Source organism: Mya arenaria, chromosome 4, assembly GCF_026914265.1.
Source record: "Mya arenaria isolate MELC-2E11 chromosome 4, ASM2691426v1".
In the NCBI taxonomy this organism is placed as follows: domain Eukaryota; kingdom Metazoa; phylum Mollusca; class Bivalvia; order Myida; family Myidae; genus Mya; species Mya arenaria.
Genome location: NC_069125.1, coordinates 27,746,600 through 27,764,158, shown reverse-complemented (window position 1 = coordinate 27,764,158; position 17,559 = coordinate 27,746,600). Strand labels below are relative to the sequence as shown.

Genomic DNA, 17,559 nt, shown 5'->3' with positions numbered 1-17,559 from the left:
CCATTTTAAGTTTTTGGAGCATAGTGCACAGACAGAATGTAACCCTGGTTATTAATATTTAACCTGCACAAGGGTATAGCATTGTCATACGTACCGTTTAACCATTTAACGTCCCTCTCGGAAGACGATTAGTATTATTTTAGAGGTGCGGCGGGGAATCGAACCTGCGACCCCTGGATTGACAGTAACCACTAGGCAACGGATCCGCCAAGATATTTTGGCTGTCCATCTGTGTGCTACTTAAGAAGATCGCACCTTTTAGCGAATGGGCTGACGCGGTATCATTTCATTTTTATAAGTGAACATTGTTTTTACTCAGACAGCACGGCTATGACAGTCATTGCAAAAATCGTATCATGTGTACTTCAGAATTATCATTCACTATCTTATGATAAGACACGGAACAACGTTTTCGTACAAGAAAACAACGTAATTAATTTGTATAGTTATAAACAACGCATTTGTACATAAAAATCGTTTCCATTTAATAAATATACATAACATATATTTATTCCAGTTTAACATTCAACACAATTATATATGACAAAATTACCCTTGATCACTGATATACGAGAATCGTATATATTGTTTAGCGCGATGCTATTGAAATTTACGTCACTTTTGATTTAGGCCTTTCAGCTGCGCTCTCACAGATTTATCGTTTTGGCAGCTTTTTTGACGTTCTTTTATTTGTTGGTATAAGCAATTTTTTGCGTTAATTGATATAAAACTGCTGACAATGATTCGACGCAATTTTTCTTATCTCCTTTTTAAGAATTCATGTTTCATGTCTAGAAGCGATACTAACGCTTTAAGAGAAATAAAAATTTCGGCATTTTTCCAAACAATTAAGATATTTTTATTTTGTGAATTATATTATTTGAATAAATTTAAGGCGCTGGTGCTCAAATCAGCTGAATTTGAGACTGAAAGTTAAAATACAAAAGTTTGCACTGTATGTTAAAACTGTCAATATGTGATCATGCAGCTTTAATAATGTCGGCTATCCTAAATCCTGGCCCCAATTTCTCAAAACACATTATGTCCCTTACAGCAGGATTAAGCGAAACTTGCTGTTTTTCGGTATCATTAATTATTTTGTGTAATATTTACATTCACAGTTTTCAGGAAATTACGAAACAAATCCACACTACGACTTAAAAGTTGCAGGGTCGGGAAGAAAAAAATGAGTCTGTAAACAAACACTTTTTACGCCTTATAATTGACGTTGATAATATTGATTGTAATCTTTTTGAATCTTTTTTATCATTTGTGACAAAAATATATAAGTAAGCTCGATAAAAAATCTACATTTATTACGACAATTTATTTCAAAATGTATATGGTGTGAAGAATAAAATTATTATTTCTCGAATTAATTAAACTCTATCGACTTTGATTCGAAGTTGTCCTTGGAATCATTCAATGGAAGACAATCAATAGCAGCAAGTTTGAATCATTTAATGAAAGACAATCAATAGCATACATTTTATGGCAGACATTTTTTATAGTTTTATTTTATTGGCAATATCAGCAAATACATGCCGTTGGCCAAACACAAACAGTATCAAATATACACAAGTGGCCACACAGAAGAACAATAAAACATATTTATTTCTGACGAGTATCTACAAAGTATATGGATATCAATAAAAAAGCAAAACATTGCGACAAATCAAGAAGCAAAGATAGCGAGAGCTTCAGTACGTTTCTTCATAGCATTGAATATAAATTTTAATGTTTTCTAATATTCCGCCTGTTATTACTTGACATGATGGCTACACGTTTATTTATAGTATTACAAGACCTATTCAGGTTAAATTTAGTTCTCAGGTCACAGTTGTACTCTGATTCAACCGTATTAGTATTACATATTTTACATGTTCTGTTCCCTCTTACAATATTGTTGTATCTACCAGTTTCTATCTCCAAAGGATGTGCACTGAATCTAAATCTTGACAAAGCTTTATAACTACCAGAAATAGTATCCATAAATTTAAATAAGATGGATCGAGTGTTTTCTTCACATTTGACCACGCCCAAGGCTTTCAAGGAATGTCATCAGCAACGGCCCAAGTTTGGATTTTTCAGCATCGTTAGTTGTCGGTATCTTGAAGCAGCCGGCAGACATGTTTTTCTTTCGTCCGTGGACCTATAAAACAACAATTATTATAAATTTTATTAGGTCTCTAATTGGTTAACAATAGAATTGTGAAGGGTGAAAGTACCGCTATCAAAACTTCGCTAATTGACATCAGTGCTAATTGGAAATTGTGTACAAAGCGGGGATTAGAGGGACCGTAAATTGTCTTCTTGGCAACTATTACCAGATCTGTTACTTCGTATGTAATTCGTGTATTTGGTGATTTTTATAGATTTTTTTTTGATTTTTTCCGAGTACTCGAGTAGTGATTTGGTACTCGAGTACTCGGACGATCGATCGAGTACTCGAGTACTCGTTGTCATCCCTATAATAAATACAAGATTATTGTCTTAGCTGTTAATAAAATAATACAATAATGATTGGGTCGATTGATCATAACTTTGTTGAAGTTAACAACATGATAAAAGACATCAGTGTTAACTTTTGACGGTGAACAGTTTGATGATAAGTTGAAAAAAGTAAGTATGGTTGGTACAGTGTGTGTATAACCCATGATAAATTGCGTCATTAATGCTATATATGTCGGAAGGCAATGTTTTCCTTCGAATGAATACTTTAAACAAGGATAACTTTACTATTTCTTCACCATTTTAAATGCAACCTAGCACAGTCTACGCCGCTTCAGGAGCCCCGCCTTCGGCCGTTTACCAAAGTTTGATTGAGAGTGAATTTTCTAACACATTTCGACAAACCTTTTCACAATACGGTCGTCTGACGGAGCACTGTCAAAACATTATTCAAGAACAGGTTTGTCGAAATGTTTGATGAAACTTATCACCTTATCAAACTCCGGTAATAAAACGAAGGCGTGATCTTTAAGCGGCATACATTGTCCTTTGATTCATTTAAAATGGTGTAGTAAAAGATATTAAAGTTATCTTTGATTTAAGCTTTCATTTTAAGCAAAATGTTGCCTCCTGACGTAGCATATATGACGACATAATTGATCACGTGGTATACACACACTGTGACACAGTTGTGTCAAATCTTGATATAAATACTGAAAATCTCAAGTGTATCAAAGACACTTTCAGAGAAGATTTGTAAGTATACAACGATAAAGATAACAACCTTGTTAACTTGAAAGAAGTTCTGAAAATTCGTCCTAATTTAATTATCAAAGAGAAGAAAGCAGCAAGTGCCATGTAAAAAAGACTAAAACAACTACAACAGCAACAACACCTACATTAGTTAAAACAAGAACAATCAAGTACAAGATTTAAAGGTTTCAAATGATGGAGTCAACGACGGCGACCCAGCTGCTTCTACTGCTGCTGCCGATGATGATGAGATGATGATGGTGTCAATGACAATAATGACGCTGATGAAAAGGGAAATAATGGCCATACTTGGGCTAAATACCATGCTAAACTATTTATAAAGATTACCTTCACTGACAGATCCAAGCAAGCCGAATGGTCCTTTATGTTCACATTTCGTGCACTCAAGCAAAGATCAGTGACCCCGTGTACGCTCGGAATTTTGGCTCGACAAAATGGCCCAGAGCTCGTGCCTTTAGAAATTTTGTCAATGTTTGAATTTGGTAGAAAAACACAAAACATTTACATGCACATTTCAAGCAATACATTTTAATGTCATTTCAACATCTTTCCATAAAGTTTCACTAAAGGACGCAAATATACCAAAACACAATCTTTTTACCTGTAATTTCCCCCGTTAAAAGTGTATATCCGCTGACGGCGATCTTCACATTAATGGAATTTGGGGCCGAAGTTGCTGTAATGCAGCCTATAATGAAAAAAGTAAATACACGCCTATTAACCATAGAAATTATAAATACGCGCATTAACCATAGAAAATATACGCCGATTAACCATATAAAATATACGCCGATTAACCATAGAAGATATACGCCGATTAACCACAGAAAATATACGCCCATTTACCATAGAAAATATACGCCCATTAACCATAGAAAATATACACCGATTTACCCGCAACTAGTTGGGTATTATATCAACTGTTTGGCATAACTACCGATCACTAACAGGAAACAGCATGCAGTAGAATGTCTGACTTGTGCATTACTCGATGAACTTTGTTCCCTAATGAGAACATATCTCACCATCAGAAAACCCGTATGGGGTTTTCAAAATTTCATGGGAATTTGTCAAAATTTGGCGGGCCGAAATTTGAAATTGCAAAATATTATTTTTAAATTAGGCAAAAAGGCTTCAAAAATTACAACACGGTTATTCTGTTTTATTATGTAAGTATGTATCATATTATACTATTAATTTATTTTCACATGCCTATGACAGCGAAAGCATGATGAGACAATGTTTTCGTCAGATGAAAAATGTGTGGGATGTATTTTAGAATTGAGAATGTTTTCCACATATCTACCTTTGTTCATATGTGTACCTTTCTAACAGCTGTTCATTTTAGCAGTAATTTCAATGTAAGACTAATCCTTTCGATTCCCGACCTGGGTGCACGTGAGTTTGGTTAGTGATCACTAAGCCGTACATGTGGGTTTTTCGCCGGGTACTCCGGTTTCTCCCACTACACAATACCACACTCTCGCCGCGACGCGCAACACCATGCCAACGAGAGTGACTTAGTAAAAATTATCATAACTTTCTTAACAATCGTTGTAAAATATATAATGTTTAAACTCAGACTAACCCTTTCTTCCAGCGACCGGTTTGCATATCGTACATGAACCTCGTTTGCACACAAACTCACTGAACAGGCCAAGAACATCCTCAACTGGTATATCAAAGTCTTCTTCTACTTCTTCTTCTTCAGTATCTATAGCAAAAATGTTTGTAATTAAGACGTTAGTTTAACCTAACAACCGATATTGTTATGAAGTGTAGACAAAATATAAACCATGTCCCAATTTCTCAAACTTCCCTTATAAAAGAATCAGGCTGAACACACTATTTAATGTGCGTATACATTGTATAATATTCTTAAATGTTTGATATTATAAAAATAAATAATATTCAATATTACCACGATGAACAATGTTTTACAGTCAAGTTTAGCTGTATAAAATACGATACTTAAGCTTGTTACGCCGATTTATTTTTTGTAAAATTGGGGCCGTATTTAAACGTACTTCGACTTCCGCAATATTGCCATAAATTCGAGTTTGCACTAAAACATAATTATCAAAATTCCTTCGGATTTTATTAAATAAAGTACTATCTGCACACAAATGTTATTTTCGTTGGCATATCAAACCGTATGTGCGTATAAAGGAGTACTCACCTAACATATTTTCTGCGTTATTCTCAACTTGAAACACAAGTTCTGAAGAAACCGGCTTTTGCTTCAGCGTAAAACAACCATACGGCATTTTGTGTATTTGACCTTGAGCCTTAAATGAAAATAATCCAAAACATTTGTAATAGCGAGTGCTGGGTCTATTCGCTTTTACCGTCCATTAACCATTCCATTCTCATACACTGTACGCCAAGGCCCTGATCTATGAGACGTTGCCAGGACCTCTTTTACGTCGAATGTGTACATCTTGCATCAAGCGGAAACTACGAGCACAGAGTAATAAAATTTCAAATTTAGATTATTATTGTTTGGCAAATATTTATCTTAAAGATTTGTTGTATTCGAAGAAACATTTGTTTTTAGTTTTGATTTATATACCGTAACAGAGAACTCTAAGCAGGCGCTTCCCGTCTGAAGATCGACTTTTGTTGCTTGTAGACAAACTTTATAACCATACATATCTTCGCAAATTTGGCCAGGGTTCTTCTCTGTAAAATGTATGTTTTTATTTGAAAACAACAACAACGACAGCACCATACAATATCAACAACACTTTTGCTATTGTCAAATATAATGGAAATGTCGTTAGGATCAGTGACGTAAGACAAATGCGTATTTTAAGGTAACAAATTGAATAAAATTACACATGTTATATATTTTCTGAAATGAAGGAAAAACATCAACAAGCACACACCCTTGATGTCAGCATTGAACAAGACCATGCCGCTGGTTTCCACTTGGATATGAATGGTGTTTGCAACCGGTGATGTAGCTACGACACAGGCTGAAACAATACACACTGTGTTACGCATGGATATGTAAACGAATAAATAAGAACCATAGGCATCGATTTACAATCAACACTTAAAATCATAACAGAATCACTTGCATTTAAAACTGTTCTGTGGCAAACAAGGTGCAAGAATTTCTTAATATATAATGATACTGATGATTAGTCTTCATCAAAGTTTAACTGTATAATGGTCTTAAAGCTGAAATTTAGTCTCTGAATGATTATACAAGATGTAAACTATTATGTTTATTTGATATCAGAAAGCGAGTACGTTGTCAGTTAAGCTACGTTAGCAAGGGCACATTACTGTCAGGTCATAACACAGAAGGAGCTTAAAGGTCATCACATACCAGTTTGACCCTGCTGGGTTTCGCATTTCTTGCATGTTCCAGATGAACAGGTCCAATCGCCATTCAGTCCTAGCAAAAAAAAAACGAATTAATTCAACACATGTTAAAATAACTCCACCTAAAATATCCTTTAACAACAACAACAACAACACTAACAACACCAACAACAACCCTTTATTGCATAGACGATCAAAATATTACAACAGCAACAATGATTGCTACAATTTAAATAATCGATGGCAGACATTTTGTAAATAAAAGAATCCTTAATTCATTTCTAATTAAGCTGCCCGTGTAATTGATTCATTTTCATATCATACTAGGGGAAGTAAGCAAACGTGATATTCGTATAAACAGACAAACATGTCTAATGTTATTGAAAGCACAAACAAAATGGTGACAATCGGGGTGATTTTGTAAATTATTACAATTTGCTAAAGTTTTTAGATCAGGGACGGTATTCTTCAAGCATATTACATTATTAAGTCATTTCCAAACCTAAGTCACTTTCCTAATTTAAGGATCGAATTTGTCATATGAAATAAAAAAGAAATGTTCCTGAAATATATCATTTTCATTGACCATATTGAAATAAAATACTTTCATGTTAAAACATGTAAACATTTCTTTTTGGCTATGAAAATGTGAAAATGTTAAGAAATAGACTTAAATAAAAAACAACTTATTTCTGGGCGCAAAGCGGTCCTTAACAAGTATCTATCGAGACCATGTTTGGAATTAAGAGGTTAGTACTACTCTACAACCCATCTTGTTATGAAGTGTAAACATTTCAAACCATGCCCCAATTCCACGAACGGTCTTAAGTCTCTAATAAAATAATCAAGCTAAGCACACGTTTTTGGTAAAAATTGTATTAAATTCTCCCTTTGAAGTGTTTTACGACTATTAAAGGAATAAGTATTTAGGAAAATCACCATAGCAAATTGTTTTGAAAGAACAAAAAATGTTATGTTGAAGTTTTTATCTGAGCTTTGTGAAATAAGATACTCGAAGGTGTTACACTGAAGGTTTTTTAAAAAGAAATGGGGTCATATTCCCAGAAACTTCTACAACTGCAATAGTGACATTAATTCGAGTCTGCGTTTAAAGAAATTATTCAATGTCCAACGGCTTTTATTGACTATCTACACCAAATTGTTATTTTCATTGGCATATCCAAACGTATGTGCGAAAACAGGGTACTCACCTAACATATTTTCTGCGAAATTCTTAACTTGAAACGCTAGTTCAGAAGAAGCCGGCTTTTGCTTCAGCGTAAAACAACCATACGGCATTTTGTGTATTTGACCTTGAGCCTTAAATGAAAACAATCCAAAACATTTGCAATAGAGAGTGCTGGGTCTATTCGCTTTTATCGTCCATTAACCATTCCGTTCTCATACACTGTACGCCAAGGCCCTGATCTATGAGACGTTGCCAGGACCTCTTTTACGTCGAATGTGTGCATCTTGCATCAAGCGGAAACTACGAGCACAGAGTAATAACATTTCAAATTTAGATTATTATTGTTTGGCAAATATTTATCTTAAAGATTTGTTGTATACCGTAACAGAGAACTCTAAGCAGGCGCTTCCCGTCTGAAGATCGACTTTTGTTGCTTGTAGACAAACTTTATAACCATACATATCTTCGCAAATTTGGCCAGGGTTCTTCTCTGTAAAATGTATGTTTTTATTTGAAAACAACAACAACGACAACACCATACAATGTCAACAACACTTTTGCTATTGTCATATATAATGGAAATGTCGTTAGGATCAGTGACGTAAGACAAATGCGTATTTTAAGGTAACAAATTGAATAAAATTACACATGTTATATATTTTCTGAAATGAAGGAAAAACATCAACAAGCACACACCCTTGATGTCAGCATTGAACAAGACCATGCCGCTGGTTTCCACTTGGATATGAATGGTGTTTGCAACCGGTGATGTAGCTACGACACAGGCTGAAACAATACACACTGTGTTACGCATGGATATGTAAACGAATAAATAAGAACCATAGGCATCGATTTACAATCAACACTTAAAATCATAACAGAATCACTTGCATTTAAAACTGTTCTGTGGCAAACAAGGTGCAAGAATTTCTCAATATATAATGATACTGATGATTAGTCTTCATCAAAGTTTAACTGTATAATGGTGTTAAAGCTGAAATTTAGTCTCTGAATGATTATACAAGATGTAAACTATTATGTTTATTTGATATCAGAAAGCGAGTACGTTGTCAGTTAAGCTACGTTAGCAAGGGCACATTACTGTCAGGTCATAACACAGAAGGAGCTTAAAGGTCATCACATACCAGTTTGACCCTGTTGGGTTTCGCATTTCTTGCATGTTCCAGATGAACAGGTCCAATCGCCATTCAGTCCTAGCAAACAAAACCAAATTAATTCAACACATGTTAAAATAACTCCACCTAAAATATCCTTTAACAACAACAACAATAACACTAACAACACCAACAACAACCCTTTATTGCATAGACGATCAAAATATTACAACAGCAAAAATGATTGCTACAATTTAAATAATCGATGACAGACATTTTGTAAATAAAAGAATCCTTAATTCATTTCTAATTAAGCTGTCCGTGTAATTGATTCATTTTCATATAATACTAGGGGAAGTAAGCAAACGTGATATTCGTATAAACAGACAAACATGTCTAATGTTATTGAAAGCACAAACAAAATGGTGACAATCGGGGTGATTTTGTAAATTATTACAATTTGCTAAAGGTTTTAGATCAGGGACGGTATTCTTCAAGCATATTACATTTGTAAGTCATTTCCAAACCTAAGTCACTTTCCTAATTTAAGGATCGAATTTGTCATATGAAATAAAAAAAAATGTTCCTGAAATATATCAATTTCATTGACCATATTGAAATAAAGTACTTTCATGTTAAAACATGTAAACATTTCTTTTTGGCTATGAAAATGTGAAAATGTTAAGAAATAGACTTAAATATAAAAATTTGGAATTAAGAGGTTAGTACTACTCTACAACCCATCTTGTTATGAAGTGTAAACATTTCAAACCATGCCCCAATTCCACGAACGGTCTTAAGTCTCTAATAAAATAATCAAGCTAAGCACACGTTTTTGGTAAAAATTGTATTAAATTCTTCCTTTGAAGTGTTTTACGACTATTAAAGGAATAAGTATTTAGGAAAATCACCATAACAAATTGTTTTGAAAGAACAAAAATTATTATGTTGAAGTTTTTATCTGAGCTTTGTGAAATAAGATACTCGAAGGTGTTACACTGAAGGTTTTTTTTAAACGAAATGGGGTCATATTCCCAGATACTTCTACAACTGCAATAGTGACATTAATTCGAGTCTGCATTTAAAGAAATTATTCAATGTCCAACGGCTTTTATTGACTATCTACACTAAATTGTTATTTTCATTGGCATATCCAAACGTATGTGCGAAAACAGGGTACTCACCTAACATATTTTCTGCGAAATTCTTAACTTGAAACGCTAGTTCTGAAGAAGCCGGCTTTTGCTTCAGCGTAAAACAACCATACGGCATTTTGTGTATTTGACCTTGAGCCTTAAATGAAAACAATCCAAAACATTTGTAATAGAGAGTGCTGGGTCTATTCGCTTTTATCGTCCATTAACCATTCCATTCTCATACACTGTACGTCAAGGCCCTGATCTATGAGACGTTGCCAGGACCTCTTTTACGTCGAATGTGTGCATCTTGCATCAAGCGGAAACTACGAGCACAGAGTAATAAAATTTCAAATTTAGATTATTATTGTTCGGCAAATATTTATCTTAAAGATTTGTTGTATTCGAAGAAACATTTGTTTTTAGTTTTGATTTATATACCGTAACAGAGAACTCTAAGCAGGCGCTTCCCGTCTGAAGATCGACTTTTGTTGCTTGTAGACAAACTTTATAACCATACATATCTTCGCAAATTTGGCCAGGGTTCTTCTCTGTAAAATGTATGTTTTTATTTGAAAACAACAACAACGACAACACCATACAATGTCAACAACACTTTTGCTATTGTCAAATGTCGTTAGGATCACAGTGACATAAGACAAATGAGTATTTTAAGGTAACAAATTGAATACAATTACACATGTTATATAATTTCTGAAATGAAGGAAAAACATCAACAAGCACACACCCTTGATGTCAGCATTGAACAAGACCATGCCGCTGGTTTCCACTTGGATATGAATGGTGTTTGCAACCGGTGATGTAGCTACGACACAGGCTGAAACAATACAGTGTACACTGTGTTACGCATGGATATGTAAACGAATAAATAAGAACCATAGGCATCGATTTACAATCAACACTTAAAATCATAACAGAATCACTTGCATTTAAAACTGTTCTGTGGCAAACAAGGTGCAAGAATTTCTCAATATATAATGATACTGATGATTAGTCTTCATCAAAGTTTAACTGTATAATGGTCTTAAAGCTGAAATTTAGTCTCTGAATGATTATACAAGATGTAAACTATTATGTTTATTTGATATCAGAAAGCGAGTACGTTGTCAGTTAAGCTACGTTAGCAAGGGCACATTACTGTCAGGTCATAACACAGAAGGAGCTTAAAGGTCATCACATACCAGTTTGACCCTGCTGGGTTTCGCATTTCTTGCATGTTCCAGATGAACAGGTCCAATCGCCATTCAGTCCTAGCAAAAAAACCCAAATTAATTCAACACATGTTAAAATAACTCCACCTAAAATATCCTTTAACAACAACAACAACAACACTAACAACACCAACAACAACCCTTTATTGCATAGACGATCAAAATATTACAACAGCAACAATGATTGCTACAATTTAAATAATCGATGACAGACATTTTGTAAATAAAAGAATCCTTAATTCATTTCTAATTAAGCTGTCCGTGTAATTGATTCATTTTCATATCATACTAGGGGAAGTAAGCAAACGTGATATTCGTATAAACAGACAAACATGTCTAATGTTATTGAAAGCACAAACAAAATGCTGACAATCGGGGTGATTTTGTAAATTATTACAATTTGCTAAAGTTTTTAGATCAGGGACGGTATTCTTCAAGCATATTACATTATTAAGTCATTTCCAAACCTAAGTCACTTTCCTAATTTAAGGATCGAATTTGTCATATGAAATAAAAAAGAAATGTTCCTGAAATATATCATTTTCATTGACCATATTGAAATAAAATACTTTCATGTTAAAACATGTAAACATTTCTTTTTGGCTATGAAAATGTGAAAATGTTAAGAAATAGACTTAAATAAAAAACAACTTATTTCTGGGCGCAAAGCGGTCCTTAACAAGTATCTATCGAGACCATGTTTGGAATTAAGAGGTTAGTACTACTCTACAACCCATCTTGTTATGAAGTGTAAACATTTCACACCATGCCCCAATTCCACGAACGGTCTTAAGTCTCTAATAAAATAATCAAGCTAAGCACACGTTTTTGGTAAAAATTGTATTAAATTCTCCCTTTGAAGTTTTTTACGACTATTAAAGGAATAAGTATTTAGGAAAATCACCATAGCAAATTGTTTTGAAAGAACAAAAATTGTTATGTTGAAGTTTTTATCTGAGCTTTGTGAAATAAGATACTCGAAGGTGTTACACTGAAGGTTTTTTAAAAAGAAATGGGGTCATATTCCCAGAAACTTCTACAACTGCAATAGTGACATTAATTCGAGTCTGCATTTAAAGAAATTATTCAATGTCCAACGGCTTTTATTGACTATCTACACCAAATTGTTATTTTCATTGGCATATCCAAACGTGTGTGCGAAAACAGGGTACTCACCTAACATATTTTCTGCGAAATTCTTAACTTGAAACGCTAGTTCAGAAGAAGCCGGCTTTTGCTTCAGCGTAAAACAACCATACGGCATTTTGTGTATTTGACCTTGAGCCTTAAATGAAAACAATCCAAAACATTTGTAATAGAGAGTGCTGGGTCTATTCGCTTTTATCGTCCATTAACCATTCCGTTCTCATACACTGTACGCCAAGGCCCTGATCTATGAGACGTTGCCAGGACCTCTTTTACGTCGAATGTGTGCATCTTGCATCAAGCGGAAACTACGAGCACAGAGTAATAAACTTTCAAATTTAGATTATTATTGTTTGGCAAATATTTATCTTAAAGATTTGTTGTATTCGAAGAAACATTTGTTTTTAGTTTTGATTTATATACCGTAACAGAGAACTCTAAGCAGGCGCTTCCCGTCTGAAGATCGACTTTTGTTGCTTGTAGACAAACTTTATAACCATACGTATCTTTGCAAATTTGGCCAGGGTTCTTCTCTGTAAAATGTATGTTTTTATTTGAAAACAACAACAACAACAACAACAACAGCACCATACAGTGTCAACAAAACTTTTGCTATTGTCAAATATAATGGAAATGTCGTTGGGATCACAGTGACGTTAGACAAATGCGTATTTTAAGGTAACAAATTGAATAAAATTACACGTATTATATATTTTCTGAAATGAAGGAAAAACATCAACAAGCACACACCCTTGATGTCAGCATTGAACAAGACCATGCCGCTGGCTACCACTTGGATATGAATGGTGTTTGCAACCGGTGATGTAGCTACGACACAGGCTGAAACAATACACACTGTGTTACGCATGGATATGTAAACGAATAAATAAGAACCATAGGCATCGATTTACAATCAACACTTAAAATCATAACAGAACCACTTGCATTTAAAACTGTTCTGTGGCAAACAAGGTGCAAGAATTGCTCAATATGTAATGATACTGATAATTAGTCTTCATCAAAGATTAACTGTATAATGGTCTAGAAGCTAAAATTTAGTCTCTGAATGATTATACAAGATGTAAACTATTATGTTTATTTGATATCAGAAAGCGAGTACGTTGTCAGTTAAGCTACGTTAGCAAGGGTACATTACTGTCAGGTCATAACACAGAAGGAGCTTAAAGGTCATCACATACCAGTTCGACCCTGCACGGTTTCGCATTTCTTGCATGTTCCAGATGAACAGGTCCAATCGCCATTCAGTCCTAGGAAACAAAACCAAATTAATTTAACCCATGTTAAAATATATCCAGACATTTTATATATGCAATATTACTAAATTAATTTGTAATTAAGCTGTCCGTGTATCTGATTCATTTTTATATCACACGGAAAAAAAACTTCTCTTATTCGCAGTCTTTTTAAATAGCCGACACCTCCTAAGTAAAATTAATTATCATATTTTCATATTATGAATAAAAAACAATCTAATATAAATAAGAAGTACTTCATTTGTTTTTTCGGCAAGCATTGCCAATAAACATGTAATTACAAAATTGTTTATAAATTATATTCATATTTATTATCTAATTAGGTTATTCGTTCATACAATATAACATGTTCATTTATCCTCAAAAAGATATTAAACCAATATTCTGTGATAATTGTCATTGTGATCAATGAAATCATTTTTGTTGTATCTCCTCAGCATTTTAAAGTACTCATTCAAAGAAAGAAAATTAAGGTTTTTACAAAGAAAATGGTTCAGTTTTTCAGAATCAAGTATGGCAAATCTTGTTAAAAGTTATTGACTGCTCGAAACTTTCAAGAAAAGTTGACATGTTGAAAATGTGGTCAAAATTCGCAAATTAGCATTTTGAAAATAGCATTAGCATTTCGCATAAAAAATATTATATTCCCTATTGATTTCCCAATATTTCTGCAATGAAAAACATAATATGTTAAAAAATAAAAACGATTTGAATGTTTCAATTGAATCATCAACATTTCAAACATTTTACTAACTAGACACCACGAGGCGGCATGTCGAGCCCGTCGAAAGAGCCTTTGCATCACACACTCACATGGAGTTAAATACCACGTAATTATGATATGACATATCAATTGATTACATTCAACTAATTATTACACATAAAATAGAGGTGCAGGTCTCAATTACATAGAGGTGCACCTCTAAAAGGTGCATCTCCCTCTATATATTTAGAGGTGTGGGTCTGAAAATAAAGCTGCACATCTATTTTTAATTAAAACAAAAATCTCAAAATATCAACCTTCAATTGATGACCTTGAACTTTCAGGTAAAGACCTTGGTCTTCCATGTGACACACAACATAATGATGACCATGTGTGCTTAGTTACTTGATAATCAAGTAATGCATGGTTAAGATTATGCTTAGACAGGTTACTGGCCTATGAACATATTTCGACCTGTAAGTGTGACATTGACCTTTGAGATACAGGCCTGAGTCTATACCCAACACACTGCCTTATCGTGGAGAACATATGTGCTCAGCTACTTGGGATTCCTTTGATACATGCTTGAGATGCTGTCTGGACAACGTTCCTAATGACAGTACTCAATTAGACCTGAGTGACCTTGACCTTTGGAGTGCAGACTTACGCGTGACGTTGTCGCCTCATCATTATGATGATTCATTCCAACTTTCTTGACAATGCTATAATGCATAATAAAACTAAGGCACGGAGAAGGTTCACTTCTATCAACAGTTTTAAACATTTGACCTTTTAGAGAGGCCTTAACCTTTGAGGTACAGACCTGGGTCTTGCGCGCGACACACCACCGCATCATTGAGAACATTCAATGCAAGTTTATTGAAATCCTATAATGCCTTGTACAGATACGACCCGGTCAAGGGTCAGTCCGGACCTGAGTCATACTCAGTACTACAATACTCATTTTGACAGGTTGTCCGGTTAGCACACTCACTTCTCACCTACGTGACCTGGGCTCGATTCCCGGCTTGAGAGTTCGGTTTTTGGTCACCAAGCCGGACAAGTGGGTTTCCTTCGGGTACCCCGGTTCCCCCATAGCAGAATACCACACTCTCGCATAACATTTTGCCAACGAGAGTGATTAATATATTGTTGTAATTGTTTCACAATCGTTGTAAAATAAATAACATTAAACTGAACATGGTTCTTGTGCGCTACACACCACCTCATCATGGTGAAACTTCATGGCAAGTTTTGTTTTGAAAATCCTATAATGAATGGTCAAGAATCAGCCTGGACAAAGGATCATTTAAACATTTGACCTCTAAGTGTGACCTTTGAAGTTGATACCTCGGTAGTATGCAAAACACGTCGCCTCATCATAATAAACCTTCATGGAAAGTTTTTTGAAAATCATATAATTCATGGTGAAGATACAGCCCGAACCAGAATCATTTCAACCTCTGACCTGTAAGCGTAACCATGACCTTTGAGGATCAGACCTAGGTCTTGTGTTCGACACGCCACCTCATTACGGTGAACATTCATGGTCAAGATAAAACCCGTACAAGGTAGAGTCCGGATGGATGGACGGACGGGCGGACGCAAAACTGACTCACTGACTCACACACATATATACACAGAACAGCCGTTGTGACAGGTATGTCTCGATCAGCTCATACGAAAATATTATAGCTGTTATATCACGTATACATGCACATGTAGCACAGATACTCGTTAACAACTGAGCAGGTTTGCTTGAATATCGGCCTTTTTCTAAATTCAACAATATTTAGAGCAGAAACACTTCATTTTTGATAGTTTTAGCGTCAATTCACATATTACAGGAACACCCTGTTTTGATGCATAAATATTCAAGAGTCCATTTAAGGCTTCATTGAATGTGTGCAAATTTTTTTAACGACGGGCATTTTGCTTGAATATTATCGCATACGTAATAAACTAGCTACTTATTAACATGTTTGCATTGCGGGAACGTACTAAACCTATCACAGTGTATGTAATAAAAAGACACTTACCTAGAAACGGTTTGACCAAATCATCCAATGCGGTGGTTTCAAGTTCCAAACGCAGCGTCATCGCCCTAGCTAGCGACGCGACGCAAAGAAAAACAACGACTGAATAGACTTTCATTGTATAAATGATTAATTCCTATCTAAATTTTAAGACCTCTTGCAATTATGTAACTGAAACAAGAGTGTTTTGTATATGTTTGTTAACTTGACAATATTCCCTTTTCGCCCAAAGGATATGTCTTAAAAGACCAACCAAATGAGCAACTATTCACGTCCGAAGTCGAGATGCGAATGCCAACATACCAGATATGCGTGTAATAAATCGCTGATATAAGGAAGAAAAGCATGGGTATTTGTTTTCGTAATGTTTAATTTCCTGGTTTTCCCCTCCTCTTCCCGTTTTTCACCGTTTCATGTGATTAACTAAGGATCAAATTCCACCCGATCATGTAGTTAATTCTCAAAAAATGAATGTTATTGCGAAATCCAACCTTTGCTTCACGATTGGATGAGCTTGCTTGAATAAACATAGTGTTGAATTAACTGGAACGAATTTCTGTTAAGCTTTCTATCTTCTGAAGATGTTTTCATGTTGATTGAAATAGCTGGATCATTTAATTACAGATAAGTTTCTCGATAACTGTTTTATTCAGTTACCCCCTCCTCAACCCCCCCCCCCCCCGCCCCCATCAACAAAGAGGTTCACGGATCGCAACAAGGCAATTTCCCACTATATAGAATTTCCGTTTAGCTTCCATCTTCTTAAGATGTTTTCATGTTGATTGAAAGAGCTGGATCATTTAATTACATATGATGTCAGTTTCTCGATAACTGTTTTATCCAGTTACCCCCTCACTCACTCCGCCCCCCCCCCCCACCACCAAAAAAAATCACCAAAGAGGTTCGCGAATCGCAACAAGGCAATTTACCAGTATATATAATATTAATATAATTCTAGTACGATTATTGCCAGTCTTTAAAAGAATTATTAACTTTCTTTTGTATAAATTTAAAAAAGAAGTCTGTAATGTTCAATACAAAAAGGAAGTAAACGATGTTTGGTAACCAAGCATTTTGCGACGATAACCCTTGACATGTTTATGCATATAAAGTTTTGTGCGACATAATAAATGAGAACATGAAACATGAGACACGAAACATTTTAATTTG

General features: G+C 34.7%; 1 protein-coding gene across 1 annotated transcript; it reads right to left on the bottom strand.

Annotated features, from left to right (window-relative positions):
• Positions 1–1,445: 1,445 nt before the first annotated feature.
• LOC128231376 (uncharacterized) lies at positions 1,446–16,693 on the bottom strand. Its single transcript, XM_052944130.1, has 21 exons — positions 16,393–16,693; positions 13,576–13,644; positions 13,127–13,216; positions 12,800–12,909; positions 12,407–12,515; positions 11,201–11,269; positions 10,747–10,836; positions 10,440–10,549; positions 10,047–10,155; positions 8,893–8,961; positions 8,444–8,533; positions 8,128–8,237; positions 7,770–7,878; positions 6,563–6,631; positions 6,114–6,203; positions 5,798–5,907; positions 5,405–5,513; positions 4,814–4,939; positions 3,827–3,913; positions 3,553–3,677; positions 1,446–2,152 (listed from the first exon to the last, which is right to left on the bottom strand). Exons 1-21 carry the CDS (start codon positions 16,505–16,507, stop codon positions 2,024–2,026), a joined length of 2,094 nt encoding a protein of 697 aa, XP_052800090.1. The 5' UTR covers positions 16,508–16,693; the 3' UTR covers positions 1,446–2,023.
• Positions 16,694–17,559: the final 866 nt, after the last annotated feature.